Here is a 12869-nt window from a genome sequence, read left to right on the forward strand (position 1 = left end):
GCTGAATTTTGGATTTTCATTAATTTTGGATTCTATAGACTTGTCTTAGTGAAATAGTTTTTGTGAAATTTCCAGCTCTTTTAAAAACCATTGTAAATAAATATTTTGTCTAATTAGGAATTAAGATTTATTGTGCTAAAAGTAAATGAGTTAAAATGGTGGTTGAGCTCAGGCAGACATGTTTGGTCAAATTTATATGCAGGTCTCGGGTAAATAATTTATTCTTAAATACGTACCACCCATCATATACATAAATTACTGATCTCACTTAAGCCAGACAAAAGTCATTTGAGGCTGGAAGTATCCCAGTTTTACAGCTGAGAAGTTGATGGAGCCTGGATATGACTTAAGTATGCTTTCCTCTCTACTGTCTTGACTCCTTTGTTGAGGGATTTGTACATAGAGGAATGGTTTTCAGACAGTACTGCAAGACTGTGCAGTCTTTGGGGGATTTGGTAATCAGGCATCCACCTTCACTTTGTTTTAATCATTTGGGTTCTCTGGTATGTTTGGAGGAGTTTCTCTGCATAAAATGTTTGAAGTCTTCTGCTCTAGAAACCCAAGATCTAGGTAGAATGAATACATATTAGACTATAAAAATACAAGTAATAGTAATTTGTCCCTGGGGCAGACAGTATCTATTTTCAATTATATTTCTGTTCTTAAAGATGTTTGTGTAGCCTAATATTAAAATGAGGTTGAGGAGATAGTATACAGTATTTATAGGGTGGGAAAGTGATTAGAGTTGAAAATTGTTGCTGAAAGTTGGTAATTTACAATTCACTGCATTGGGTTCACTCACTATCAGTTCTTGGTGCGTTTAAAGGCTTCCTTCAGCATGATGTAATGACAGGTTAAACCTCTGAACGCTCTAGCTGACGCAGTGCAAATCTGAGGCTCACAGGGCTTTATGGGGCAAGGGTAATGCTTGTTTAAAAACAAAACAAGCTACTCTTTTAAGTTTAATGGGCCATTTAAGATGGCTTTCCCAGAGTGGGAAGAAAATGCAATCTCGATTTGGAGGTTGAAGTAAAGAGTTTAATGTGTCTTCAGTGTGTTTACTACTCTCACTGCAAGTCTTCACAGAAAGGGGGGGGGGGGAGTGTAAATTAAACTGCCAACAGGGGAAGAAATGAAATGAGTTAGAATTGAGGAAATATGGTGGTTTGGTACTGTAGTTACTGGATGAACTACAGTGAAAGGATGCTTTTACTCTATGAAAATATGAGTTCACAGGATTAACTTGGTTAGTATAATTCACTCGGATAGTTGTATAGAGAACAGTGCCCGGCCGCATTCCCCTTATTACTTGTGTAGTTCTTTAAATTGCTGATATTCAACCATTTTGACCCACAAAAACATGCTCTACCTAAAAAGTTGGAGGAAATGCTGAGAATGCGAGGTCTCTGGCGGGTGGCACCGGATCGGGATCGGATCTTTCCAGGCCGGAGGGGAGCTATGGGGCCGCCCTTAGCTGTGGGCAGGGCTTTGGGTCGTAGCCCCACCCTCTGGCGCTGCCCCGCCCCCGCGCGAGCAAGCCGGCGGCCGCCGCCCTGGGCGCGGCAAGTCCTGGGCGGCCTGCGTGCCTGGAGTTGGAGCCGGCTTTCCCAGCTGTGGCCCCAGCCCGGTTGCCAATGGCTCTCCCTGTGGCTGCAGCAGCTTCGGCGGCAGGCGTGCCATTCCAGAGCCTGCTCCAAGAGCACTCCTGCTTCTTGAACCAGCGCCGTGCTCTCTGCAGCTCTGGCCCATCACCCGCTTTTTGCGGGAGCCTAGTCAGTGAAGCAGGGGAAGACAAACTTGTGAGATGGACGAAAGCTTAGGCTACTGCAGAGGACAGCTCAGCCATAGCTCCCATTTTTGGAGACGCAGGCGAATTTGAGTTCACGGGGAGGTGTGGTCGCCTCCTGAGGACGGAAGGCCTTCATTTTTCCGCCTTTGTACCCCGTGCTTCTGAGTGAGTGTGTTTTCAGGAGTCCGATCTCACACAGTCTTCTGTGCTTAAGAACAGGAGGAGGTGGCAAGGAAGGACTTCTGTTGCAGATCGTTGTTAATGCTCGGGGAAACGCAATGCGCTGCCTGACTTCTCATGACTGGAAAGCCTACCTTACCCTTTTTGTACTCCTGGAGGGGAGTCTTGCTCACATGTTTACCCGCAGCTAGGACAAGGAAGAGAAAAGGTATTGGTGTGAAAACACTGGGTTCTTGAAACTGAAACTTGAAAGTTGTAAGTCAGTGAAATCTGGTTAAAGGAATAGCTGCAGCATAATTTACCTCTTTCTGAGGATGGCCCTGATGTTTCATTTAAGCGGCTATACTTTTCTCTTTAAATCAAACTTCAGGTTATGTCATGACTCGCAGGTTGTTCTTGGTTCCTCTTGCAGGGCTGCTTTGTGGTCAAGATTCCTTCTCTGGGTCAAGAAGGAGCTGGGTTCTACCTTTGGAGCTTTGGAAGGTTTTAGCAGTTGCATCCTGAATACCTCCATTCATGAGAAATTAACTGCCTGCATTTCACTTGTTTTTCACACTTTGAATAGGAATTAAATTATGATTTCTACAATGTTTGTAAAGTAATTTTATAGTGCAAGCCTGAGCTATTGATGATAAGTGTTATAATTATTTTGCTAGGTCAAGAAACTGAACAAGTGTTTTTTTTGCTCAGTAGCTGTATTATGTTAAATACAACTGAGCTCACTGCCTTTTGTTGTAAATAGCTGTTTGGTTTAGTAATTTGAAAGGTAATTGGGGGCTTAGACTGTGCCCAAAGAACCACTTTTACATTACTGTGTTGCTCACTGAAGTGAGCAGCATATAATAGACCACTCAATAGGCATAGAGCATACACAACTGTGTTTTGGCAGTGCTCAGCCCATTGTTTTACAAGTGACATAAAATGGATAGATCATCATAAATGCAAAGAATCTATGCAGAGGGATCCTGGATTATAGGAGAGCTCCTTTCTAGTCCTTTTGTCAGTATAACTGGATTACTCAGGGCTTCAGGTGATGCAAGTTGATTCATGTTTTTCTAAGTCTGTAGGATGAACCACATTATGATGGAATTCAGTTAGACCTTGTGAGAGAGTGTGTGTGTGTATCTGGTATTGGGGACCAAATCCAGGGTCTCACACATACCAGATATTGTGAATATTGTAACCACACTTGTTTCCCCTTGAAATTTAGGATATTTCTTTAGTCACAAAAGAATTTTTTCATCCCCCACCCTCCATTTACAGTGTCTTTTGGTAACAACTTGAATAATCAAGAACACAAATTGTATATACCTGGTCACATTTGTAACCACCATTGTTTCTTAAAAGTTCTTTGCCACAGATTAATGATTATAATTGAGGGAAAACATTGAATTGGAAACTTAAATTTTGTAGAAAAATACCGTAGTATAGTAGTTCTTGGGAGTGCACTCTTAGCATATCAACAGCCTGATTGATCTTATATCACTTCCAAGACAAATAATGACCTGCCATATCCCAGTAGAGGCAGATTCCTGGAAAAGGTGCCTTGTTTTCTTTATATTTGATTCAGCCTGACTGGTTAGTTACATTATTGATCATCTTTTCCAGATGACATTTATCTGTTAAGTAATATTAATTATTCTCCTGATGACTGTTTCATCTACACTGTAAACCCCAGGGTATAAGGAATTCCCTACCTGTTGATGCCATTCCTCATTCCCCATGTTGTGTGTCCCTCTTTGTGGTTTTTTTTACCCCCCTCATTTTTTCCCCCATCCTCTTTTTCCAATTCTTTTTTCCCCTTGTACATTATATCTGATTTATATTGTGAACTGGAAGTAGAATAGAATGAGGTACTTCTTCTAAATACTAGACTAACTACTTTTGTTTAAGGTTCAATTCTCCAGTCTTCCCTAGCATTTGAGGTGACCATAAATCAGTAGGAAGCAGTATCTAACTGATGTTAACAATTTTTGGAAGACTTAATAGGTGAAGGTGGATAATGGGATGGCAGCAGGTTCTTCCCCTAGTGATGCTCTGTACCCCAATCCCAAAATATACCTGTAGAAAAGATGCTGTTCACCACTAGGAAGAATCAATCTGATGATCTTTGTCATATGAACCACATAGGACTTATAATTCCCAACAGCTGACTCAGAATTGGAAAGAAATAGATGGCTTTTAGGGACTCTTTAAGAGGGAGGACACAAAGTCAAAACATATCTGGATTGTACTTAAGGTACTATATTATATACGGTGTCTCTTAGTTGTTTATAGTTTCTCTTTTAACATTTCTTATTGTACACACTCCAGAAATTACCCAAAGATAATTTTTAGTACTTTTATTTTAAAAGGAACTTTAAATATGCTCTGAAACATTTTGAAAAGACTTCTTCAGTGTTTAAATTAACTCCTAATAACAGATGCACATTTAGTAATTTATGTTTTTATATATGCTTTTTAAACCCCATTTTAGTTTCTTTTATCTTTTTGCTCACAGTAAATTTTGCATGAAACTTAAGTTTTTCTGGCATGTAAACGTTATTTGTAAAATGTAAGTTGTAATCATTCTTCCTTTTATTTATTTATTTATTTTTTATTACAGAGATGAGCCGTCAGACTGCTACAGCATTACCTACTGGTACCTCAAAGTGTCCACCATCCCAGAGGGTGCCTGCGCTGACTGGCACAACTGCATCCAACAATGACTTGGCGAGTCTTTTTGAGTGTCCTGTCTGCTTTGACTATGTGTTACCACCCATTCTTCAGTGTCAGAGTGGCCATCTTGTCTGTAGCAACTGTCGCCCGAAGCTCACATGTTGTCCAACTTGCCGGGGCCCACTGGGATCCATTCGCAACTTGGCTATGGAGAAAGTGGCCAATTCAGTACTTTTCCCTTGTAAATATGCCTCTTCTGGATGTGAAATAACTCTGCCACATACAGAAAAAGCAGACCATGAAGAGCTCTGTGAGTTTAGGCCTTATTCCTGCCCATGCCCCGGTGCTTCCTGTAAATGGCAAGGCTCTTTGGATGCTGTAATGCCCCATCTGATGCATCAGCACAAGTCCATTACAACCCTACAGGGAGAGGATATAGTTTTCCTTGCTACAGACATTAATCTTCCTGGTGCTGTTGACTGGGTGATGATGCAGTCCTGTTTTGGCTTTCACTTCATGTTAGTCTTGGAGAAACAGGAAAAATACGATGGTCACCAGCAGTTCTTTGCAATTGTACAGCTGATAGGAACACGCAAGCAAGCTGAAAATTTTGCTTATCGACTTGAGCTAAATGGTCATAGGCGGCGATTGACTTGGGAAGCGACTCCTCGATCTATTCATGAGGGAATTGCAACAGCCATTATGAATAGTGACTGCCTAGTCTTTGACACCAGCATTGCACAGCTTTTTGCAGAAAACGGCAATTTAGGCATCAATGTAACTATTTCCATGTGTTGAAACGGCAATCAAACATTTTCTGGCCAGTGTTTAAAACTGTTGCATTCAATTTCACAGGAGAATAAGGCACCCATCTGCCTGCCAACCTGAAACTCTTTTGGTAGGTGGAAGCTAGACACATGAAGGTAAATAAAAAGAAAGGCTGTTAAATACAGGAAACAGTTGCATGTAGTAACACTAATATATTTAAAAATAAGTCAACAGTAAACCACTGAAAAAATATATATATATATACACCCAAGATGGGCATCTTTTGTATTAAGAGAGCAAGCATTGTAAAATAATTCTGAGTTTTGTGTTTGTTGTAGATTGATTGTATTGTTGAAAAAAATTTTTTTTTTTTTTGCGAGTGTGTGTGCGCGTGCGTGTGTGCGTGCGTGCGTGCGTGCGTGTGTGTGTTCCTTTAACTGACAAGCCATCTGAGTGGTCTTGGGCCACTGCTTCTCCCTTTGTGAGTCAATACATAGTGCTGCTGGCTTTTTTTTTTTTTTTTTTTTTTTTTTGGTGTGTGTGCATTTGCTAATTTTTATTAATTCTAGTTTTTCATTGAATAAATTTGACTTTCTTTTCTGTAATTTCAGGTTTTTCCTCACTTTTTTTGTACCTTTTTAAAGTTAGTGTCTTTTTGATATGCATAATTGTTTATGGTAAAGTTTGTGTCCATTACATATTTTTTTCCCTCATTAATCAGTTCATTAGAAATATTTTAAATTCAACTATTTTGTGAAGATATGAGTCCCAGAAAGGAAAGGTTACGTCAAAGAAAAATTATCAAAAGCTATTTAAAGCAACTATAAGGTGGTCTCTTTTTCTCTTCTCTCTTTCTCTTTTCCAGTGGATTCATACCTTCAGGCTTATTCTGAAAAGTTAGGGAATTTATTCTGGTTTATATAAATACTGAAAAAAATCAGGCTTTTTTCTTTCTCAAATATCTTGGACAAATCACCTGTTTAGAAATTTGTTCTTGTATTTATTGGTTTTGCAGAAGAAGGCATCGTCATACACAGTATTTGTAATTAAGAGCAAATCATTTGTTTAAAAAAAGGCAGTTTGCAGAAAATGTTTTTGGTCTTTTATAATTCTCATTAAAAGATTATCTGGCAAATTAAAAAATCTTAATGTGTGTGCTTTAGCTGTAAGTTTGGTGAAGTCCAAAGTCATTTTCCTGTTCCATTTTGTGCTTTAACTATACAGCAGAAAACTGTGCTGTCACTGTGAAGTGTGACAGAGTTTTATTCTAAGTGCAGCAGGAGCCAGGCACGTAGCCTCTGGACTGCCTGGGCTCCCCTCATTCCCAGCGCTCCCACATTTTGATTTTCCCCAGGGAGATCAGAATTTAGGAGAAGGATTGACTCATGCTGATTGCTTTTGTCCTTTTAAAAACAAAAGTGAGTGTTTTAGTATTTCATAGCTCTGCTGGTTGAGAGTTTTGGCTCTACTCCACTTAAAACTGTGTGATCTTGAGCCCCAGTTTCCTAATGTGTAATATGGGGTTAAATTATGGTAGCTACCTCACAGGGTTAAATGAGATACAGTAAAGTTCCCTGTACATATTAATACCCAACAAGTGTTCTTGGGACTATTTTTTAAAAAATCTTGATACTTTTTATCATTGCTTTCTGGGGAGGTTTCACACTTAGAAAATTCTGTTTCATTAAAACCTCAGGTTTTGCTGGGCTTGGTGTTGCAGGCCTGTAATCTCGGCAATTTGGGAGGCTGAGGCAGGAGGTTTGTAGTACTTGGTGATACCCTGTCTCAAAGTATAAAATAAAAAAAGGAGTGGGGGTGTGGTTCAGTGTTTGGGCACCCTGGGTTTAATTCCTGGTATCAAAAAGTACAAAGCCCTCCGTTTTTACTAATTTAAGTAAATTAAGGCAATATTTATATGTTTGACAGCTAGCAAGGTTGACATTTTTACATTTGTTAACTCTTCTATTTAAGTCATCTTTATATTCTTGGCCTGCAGGGATGAGCTTTATAGCCACATTTCTTGGTCCATTTGAAATTTGGTTTATTAGGTCTAACTGTTGTTCCTGAATTGCTTTTGTTGTTATAATGAATGATTTCTGTTAATGTCCTGCCCCTTCTTTGGTTGTCTTCTTTGAGATTTTATGGGGTAGTTGTAGGTGATAGTCTGTTACTTTGCTTTCATTACCCCCCACCCTTGATTCTGGGGGTCAAACCCACGGTAGGTAACTGCTGTACCACTGAGCTCATCCTCAGCCTGATCTATATTTTTAAACTACAGTTTGAGACATGGACCAGTTTAGTGTGTTGATGATCATTGGAAAGCATTTTTTCCTTTTGCTTTGATTTTTATTATGTATGACTTTTATGGTTTTTTAACACCCACATTTCTGCAAACTAAATTTTCATGAGTGGCTGTAGATTGCTTAGCTCACAAATAGTAATATGCATACCCTCCACACAAGAGCTCTTTAGATCCAGGAATCCCCACAATGATAGAACTTTTATTTCATTCAGATTCCTGAGTGGAAGAATGGGTAAGTAATCCAAACTATAAAAACTAAGAGAAACTAAACATACCTGGGTTCAGTCTGTGACTACTGCATTAGAATGGACAAAAGTAAGATCAGAACATAACGCAATAAGTGGAATGTGTGGATAACCAACGAGTACTGTGGTCATTAGTATAGGTTGTAGAAGAGAGGTAGAGTGTTACAGAAACCTATGGATTGAACATGTTGGATGGTCAAAATACCAAGGATTACCTGGTGATTTACCACTTGGATTATAAACTAGTTAATTATTTACCAAAAGAAATTCATATTTATCTAAAATGTGGCATCATCCAAACTAAACTGATACTTACCAAGCACCTAGTAAAATCTGGTGGCATACATTATGGGCTCTAGACTTTAACTGTCTGAGCTGACTCTTGATACCTACTTTTATTTAACCTTTGCCTGGTTCCTCTGTAAAGTGGTCTGATGGTGTAAGGGAATGAGGAGGACTTATCATTAGGCCTGGTTCGCTAGCCCAGGGTCTTGCTAAGCCACACATTTTCCCTATCCTTGTACAGACTGAAGCAATTTCTTTACATTATAGATGAGGCCTTTCTAAATTCTGAGAAGCATTAACAAATTTGTAGAGATTAATGTAAGCAATGGTATGAAAGGATGCTGGATTTTATAAAGTCACATTTTGACAGGCTTGCACTATTACGTAAAGATTAGAATTTGGCCTGAAGAATTTCAGTTCCCTGGAAATGTGCTGATAACATTAGATTTGAATTTATTCAACATTTCTTTGTAATACTAATAAATACATTGAATAACTATTCTTCGTTAAGTATAGACTATAGTATGTTCCAAATAAGTGAATTTTTATTGCAAATAAAATTTTCTTAGAATTAAAATTACTTTGGTAAAACTGTTTTAAAACCTCTCAATGGCCAGTCAATTGCCTATTGTTTATTTATTCAGATATTTCCAATATTTTCTTCCTGTTTTGGTGCTTTTCTAAAAATAAAGAATAATTTTCTTTGTAGGAGTCACTATATGTTAGTAAAACAAAACAATGAGCATTAATATTAGATCATGAATCAACAAATTGGTGACTATAGTCTGATTTTTTTTTTTTTTTTTTTTTTTAATGTAACTAAAGTTTTCTTGGGGACAGGGCTTAAAATCAAGTACAGCTTTTCATTTTGGCCAAAGTAATGTGAGCTTGAACATGTTATTTTATTAAAGCAAAACAAAACTACTTGATGTTTACATACAATAATTCCACTTAAACTTTGAGTTTTGGAAGGGAATTGACAAAATTAACTTTTGTGACATAATGTTAAGACTCTTAATAGTAAGATTTACCTCATTTCAGTAATAAAGGAAAAATACTAAGCCAGTCCTTTTAACTGGGCAAATTGATTACCTGACAACACAGGTTGACTTGGGTAAGGGCATGTGTGGGCCAGTTACCTAGTACTGGAAACTTGTAAATGTCACTGTCCAGATGGGAATCAAAATCCTTTTACTTCAAGCAGCCAAAACCTATCAACTGGAGGTGTTACTAGAAATGAGACTCATTTGGTTCTGAAGAGGACCTGTTGTACGGCCAGAATGCAATTTTTAAAATTTTGTTTTGTGTGTTAGGGGTTAAATCCAGGGCCTCTCAAATGCTTGTGCTCTGCCACTGAGCTACACCCCCACCCTAGAATGCAAGTCTTGATTGCTATCAGGAGAAGAAAAGAAAATTATGTATGTGTTCTAGCACATACATTATATGCCCCCACTCATTTAAAGAAAATTTCAGGGGTTTAATAGTTACAATCAGGGAACCTTACCCATGGTCACATATTTGCCAGCTGATAAATATTTTAGGAACAGTCACTTAAACGGTCTTTTTCACTGAATTTACAGCTAATCAAGTGGTTAAGAATCTCTGCCTCTGATGCATGGTTGTTCACGATAAGATTTAAACAGGGACCAAAAAATGGGTAGAACCAAGTAAAAACATATATTAGAAATAAAATTGATAATCAAGGCCTTAAACCTTTATTTAGTTTTAATACTTGAAGAATTATAAAAGCCTATGCATTAAAAAATATGTGACATACATAGATCCCAAGGTCAACTGAATGAGAATGAGTTAACATTTTCAATACAAAATCTAGCTTATTGTGATACAAGGAGGTCACATTTACAAACAGCGCTAGAAAAAGATATTCAACCTCACAAATTATTAGGGAAATGTGAATCAGAATACTGTTGTTGGGACTGGGGTTGTGGCTCAGTGGTAGAGCACTTGCCTAGCACCGGTGAGGCACTGGGTTCGATTCTCAGCACCACATTAAAATAAAGGTATTGTGTCCCCCCCAACTAAAAAATATACTTAAAAAATACTAATTGTCACTCATTAGAAAGGCTATTGTCAAAGTGTTGGCAAGGATGTAGAAAACTGAAACTTCTGTGCATTGCCAGTGGGTGTGTCAAGTGGTGCAGCCAAGATGGAAAATAAGTTTGGTCAAAAAGTTTGAATTATATTTTGTTTGTGATGCTGTAATAAATACTGAAGACTGGGTAATTTATACAAGACAAAATTTATTTCAGATCTGGAGACTGGGCAAGTCCAAGATAGTGTCTGGTGAGGGCCTGGTCCCTTCTGAGATGGGGCCTTGTTGCTGCCTCCGCACATGGGGAAGGAATGGAAGAGCAAAAACAATCTAGCAGGTTCCCTTGAGCCTAAAGGTACTAAATCCATTCACTGGAAAGCCCCTGTGACCTGATCACCTACAGGCTTCTGCCTCCTAATATCTCTGTGGCCAAATTCAGCACATGAATTTTGGGGGACATTCAGATCATAGCACATATGATCCAGCAATTCCACTTTGGGGCAGACACCTAAAAAGAACAGAATGGCAGGGTTTTCCATGGGTACAGTTTGGTTTGTGATCCAAAAAAAAAACCAAAAAACGTGGACAGTAGCTACACTGTGAATGTCATTGATGCACCTGAATATTTAAACATTTACAAATGGCAAATTTTATGTATATTTTGCCCAATTAAAGAGGTAAAGAAACAACTTAGATTTCAAACAAGCTCCCTCTTCCCAACTAACAATGCTGGAGAAAAGGTCATGTAATTAAATGTCACACACAGGGACGACTCAAGATGTTCTCAGGAGGCTTGTTCAAAAGAGAAGACATGCTCAGAGCAAGAGAGCACAGGCGGCCTGAACACTGTACAAGTTCAAGCAACATGTTTAGGACTAAGGAAGAATACAGAGAACCCTGAGTTTTTATAAAATGTTGTTTTGTTGCCATTCTGGGTGGAATGAGGCAGAGCAATTTGGGTGTGGATTAGCCCCCTCTGGCTGCTGAAGGCAAATTAACAGTCCTGGCATGTTTCTTTTATTCCCATGTGAGATCACTGCATAGAAATAAAATTACAGTAGTTGATAAGATAGTCAGTGAAGTGTTTTTGAACACTGAAGTGTTTTTGTCCTGATGTTCATTGTTTCCCAATTGTCATAGTAGGCCTTAGCAGAGTTTTGGAAAACTTTCAGACCTTGATTTCAGAAGTTCCAAAATATCTTTATCTTCTTTTTTTTGGTACCAGGGATTGAACTCGGGAGCTTAACCACTGAGCCACATCTCCAACTGTCTTTATATTTTATTTTGAGACATGGTCTTGCCAGGTTGCTCAGGCTGGCTTTGAATTCCCAATCCTCCTGCCTCAGCCACCCTAGCCACCGGGATTACAAGTGTGCAGTGTGCACCACTGTGCCTGGCTTTGTTCTCTTTTATAATATAAAGTTTTGACTCCTGAAGTCTAGTACTGCCTGGAATAATAATTAAAACTGCTTAATGTTATTTTACATTACATTCTAATCTTCAAAGTAATAGTGAATTAGGTAATACTATTTGCATTTCACAGGAAAAGAAGGATACAGAAAGCTTACACAGCTATTAAGTAGAAGAGCTTGCCCTCATAGTTATCCTACTACCTTGGACTGAATCACAAGATAGGTATGGGAAGCACACAGACTTGGGAACTGGCACTAGCAAACTAACAGAAAGGAGTAGCAGGTGTCAGAATTTGAAGCCTAGGGACGGTTCCCTAAGGGAGAGCTGTGCTTCCCTCTGGGGACTGAACTTTCCTGAGATTACAGGCACCCAGGGCCAGGATGTTTGTTCTCCACAAGGACAAATAGTTGGCTATCTTTTCATCTTTACCAAGTTCCCCTTCTAAGTGATTGGTTCTAGGGTCCAATAAAGTCCACGGGTGAATCTGCTGAGGTAATGGTTTATACCAGTGGTTCCTGAAGTTGCCTGTATCAGAATTAGCTGGAGGACCCCATACCCCCAGAGTTTTGAGTCAGGTCTGCAGTGGCCCTGAGAATTTTTATTTCTAACAAGTTCTCAGGTAATAACAGATGCTTGGGTTCTGGGGACCACATTGCGAATAGGGATTCCACTGAAGACAAGACAAGACAATTCTATTTTTATCAGTTTATTAACAGTTCATGTTTTCATAATAAACACTAGCCACTACTTGAGTGAGGTTCATTACTCTTGTGATTTTGTTCATTACTCCTACTGGTGTGAATAAAATCAACCTTGGCAGTACCTTTCAGTACTTCCAAACTTTAAATTCTAGCAGGTTGAGGCTGGGGCCTACAATTTGCTGTTTACCAGACCAGGTCTGGTCTTGACAGTAAAGCCACCATCAAAAGCTGCATTAAGAACTTCATCCAAGCAGCTTGCTGTGACAAAACTTAAATCCTGTCGTACATTGCTTGGGATTTCTTCAAGGTCCTTTTCATTCCTCTGAGGAATAATGATTTGCTTTAGTCCTGCTCTGTGTGCTGCCAGAACTTTGTCTTTAATTCCACCCACCTGTAAGGAGAGAAAACATTTTAATGTTTGGGATTACCCTCAAGCTGTGGAAGAACCCATGCTCCAACTTTCTTTCAGAGTATA

At 38.9% G+C, this 12869-nt stretch overlaps 2 protein-coding genes across 9 annotated transcripts in view; one reads left to right on the plus strand and one right to left on the minus strand.

Annotated features, from left to right (window-relative positions):
• The window catches only part of SIAH1 (siah E3 ubiquitin protein ligase 1), a 96213-nt gene extending 89675 nt beyond the window's left edge, over nucleotides 1–6538 (plus strand). For 5 of the 7 annotated variants that reach the window (XM_079117657.1, XM_079117661.1, XM_079117655.1 and 2 more), the window contains one exon: nucleotides 4575–6538. In XM_079117657.1, the coding sequence (XP_078973783.1) occupies nucleotides 4575–5425 (851 nt within the window). In that variant the 3' untranslated portion in view covers nucleotides 5426–6538. The other 2 variants (XM_079117659.1, XM_079117656.1) reach the window with 2 other exon arrangements.
• Nucleotides 6539–11551: 5013 nt separating this feature from the next.
• The window catches only part of LONP2 (lon peptidase 2, peroxisomal), a 117226-nt gene continuing 115908 nt past the window's right edge, over nucleotides 11552–12869 (minus strand). For both annotated transcript variants that reach the window (XM_079117630.1, XM_079117631.1), the window contains one exon: nucleotides 11552–12785. In XM_079117630.1, coding sequence (XP_078973756.1) covers nucleotides 12564–12785 — 222 coding nt within the window. In that variant the 3' untranslated portion in view covers nucleotides 11552–12563. The remainder of the gene's footprint in view (nucleotides 12786–12869) is intronic.

Source organism: Sciurus vulgaris (assembly GCF_902686455.1).
Source record: "Sciurus vulgaris genome assembly, chromosome: 17".
Taxonomy (NCBI): domain Eukaryota; kingdom Metazoa; phylum Chordata; class Mammalia; order Rodentia; family Sciuridae; genus Sciurus; species Sciurus vulgaris.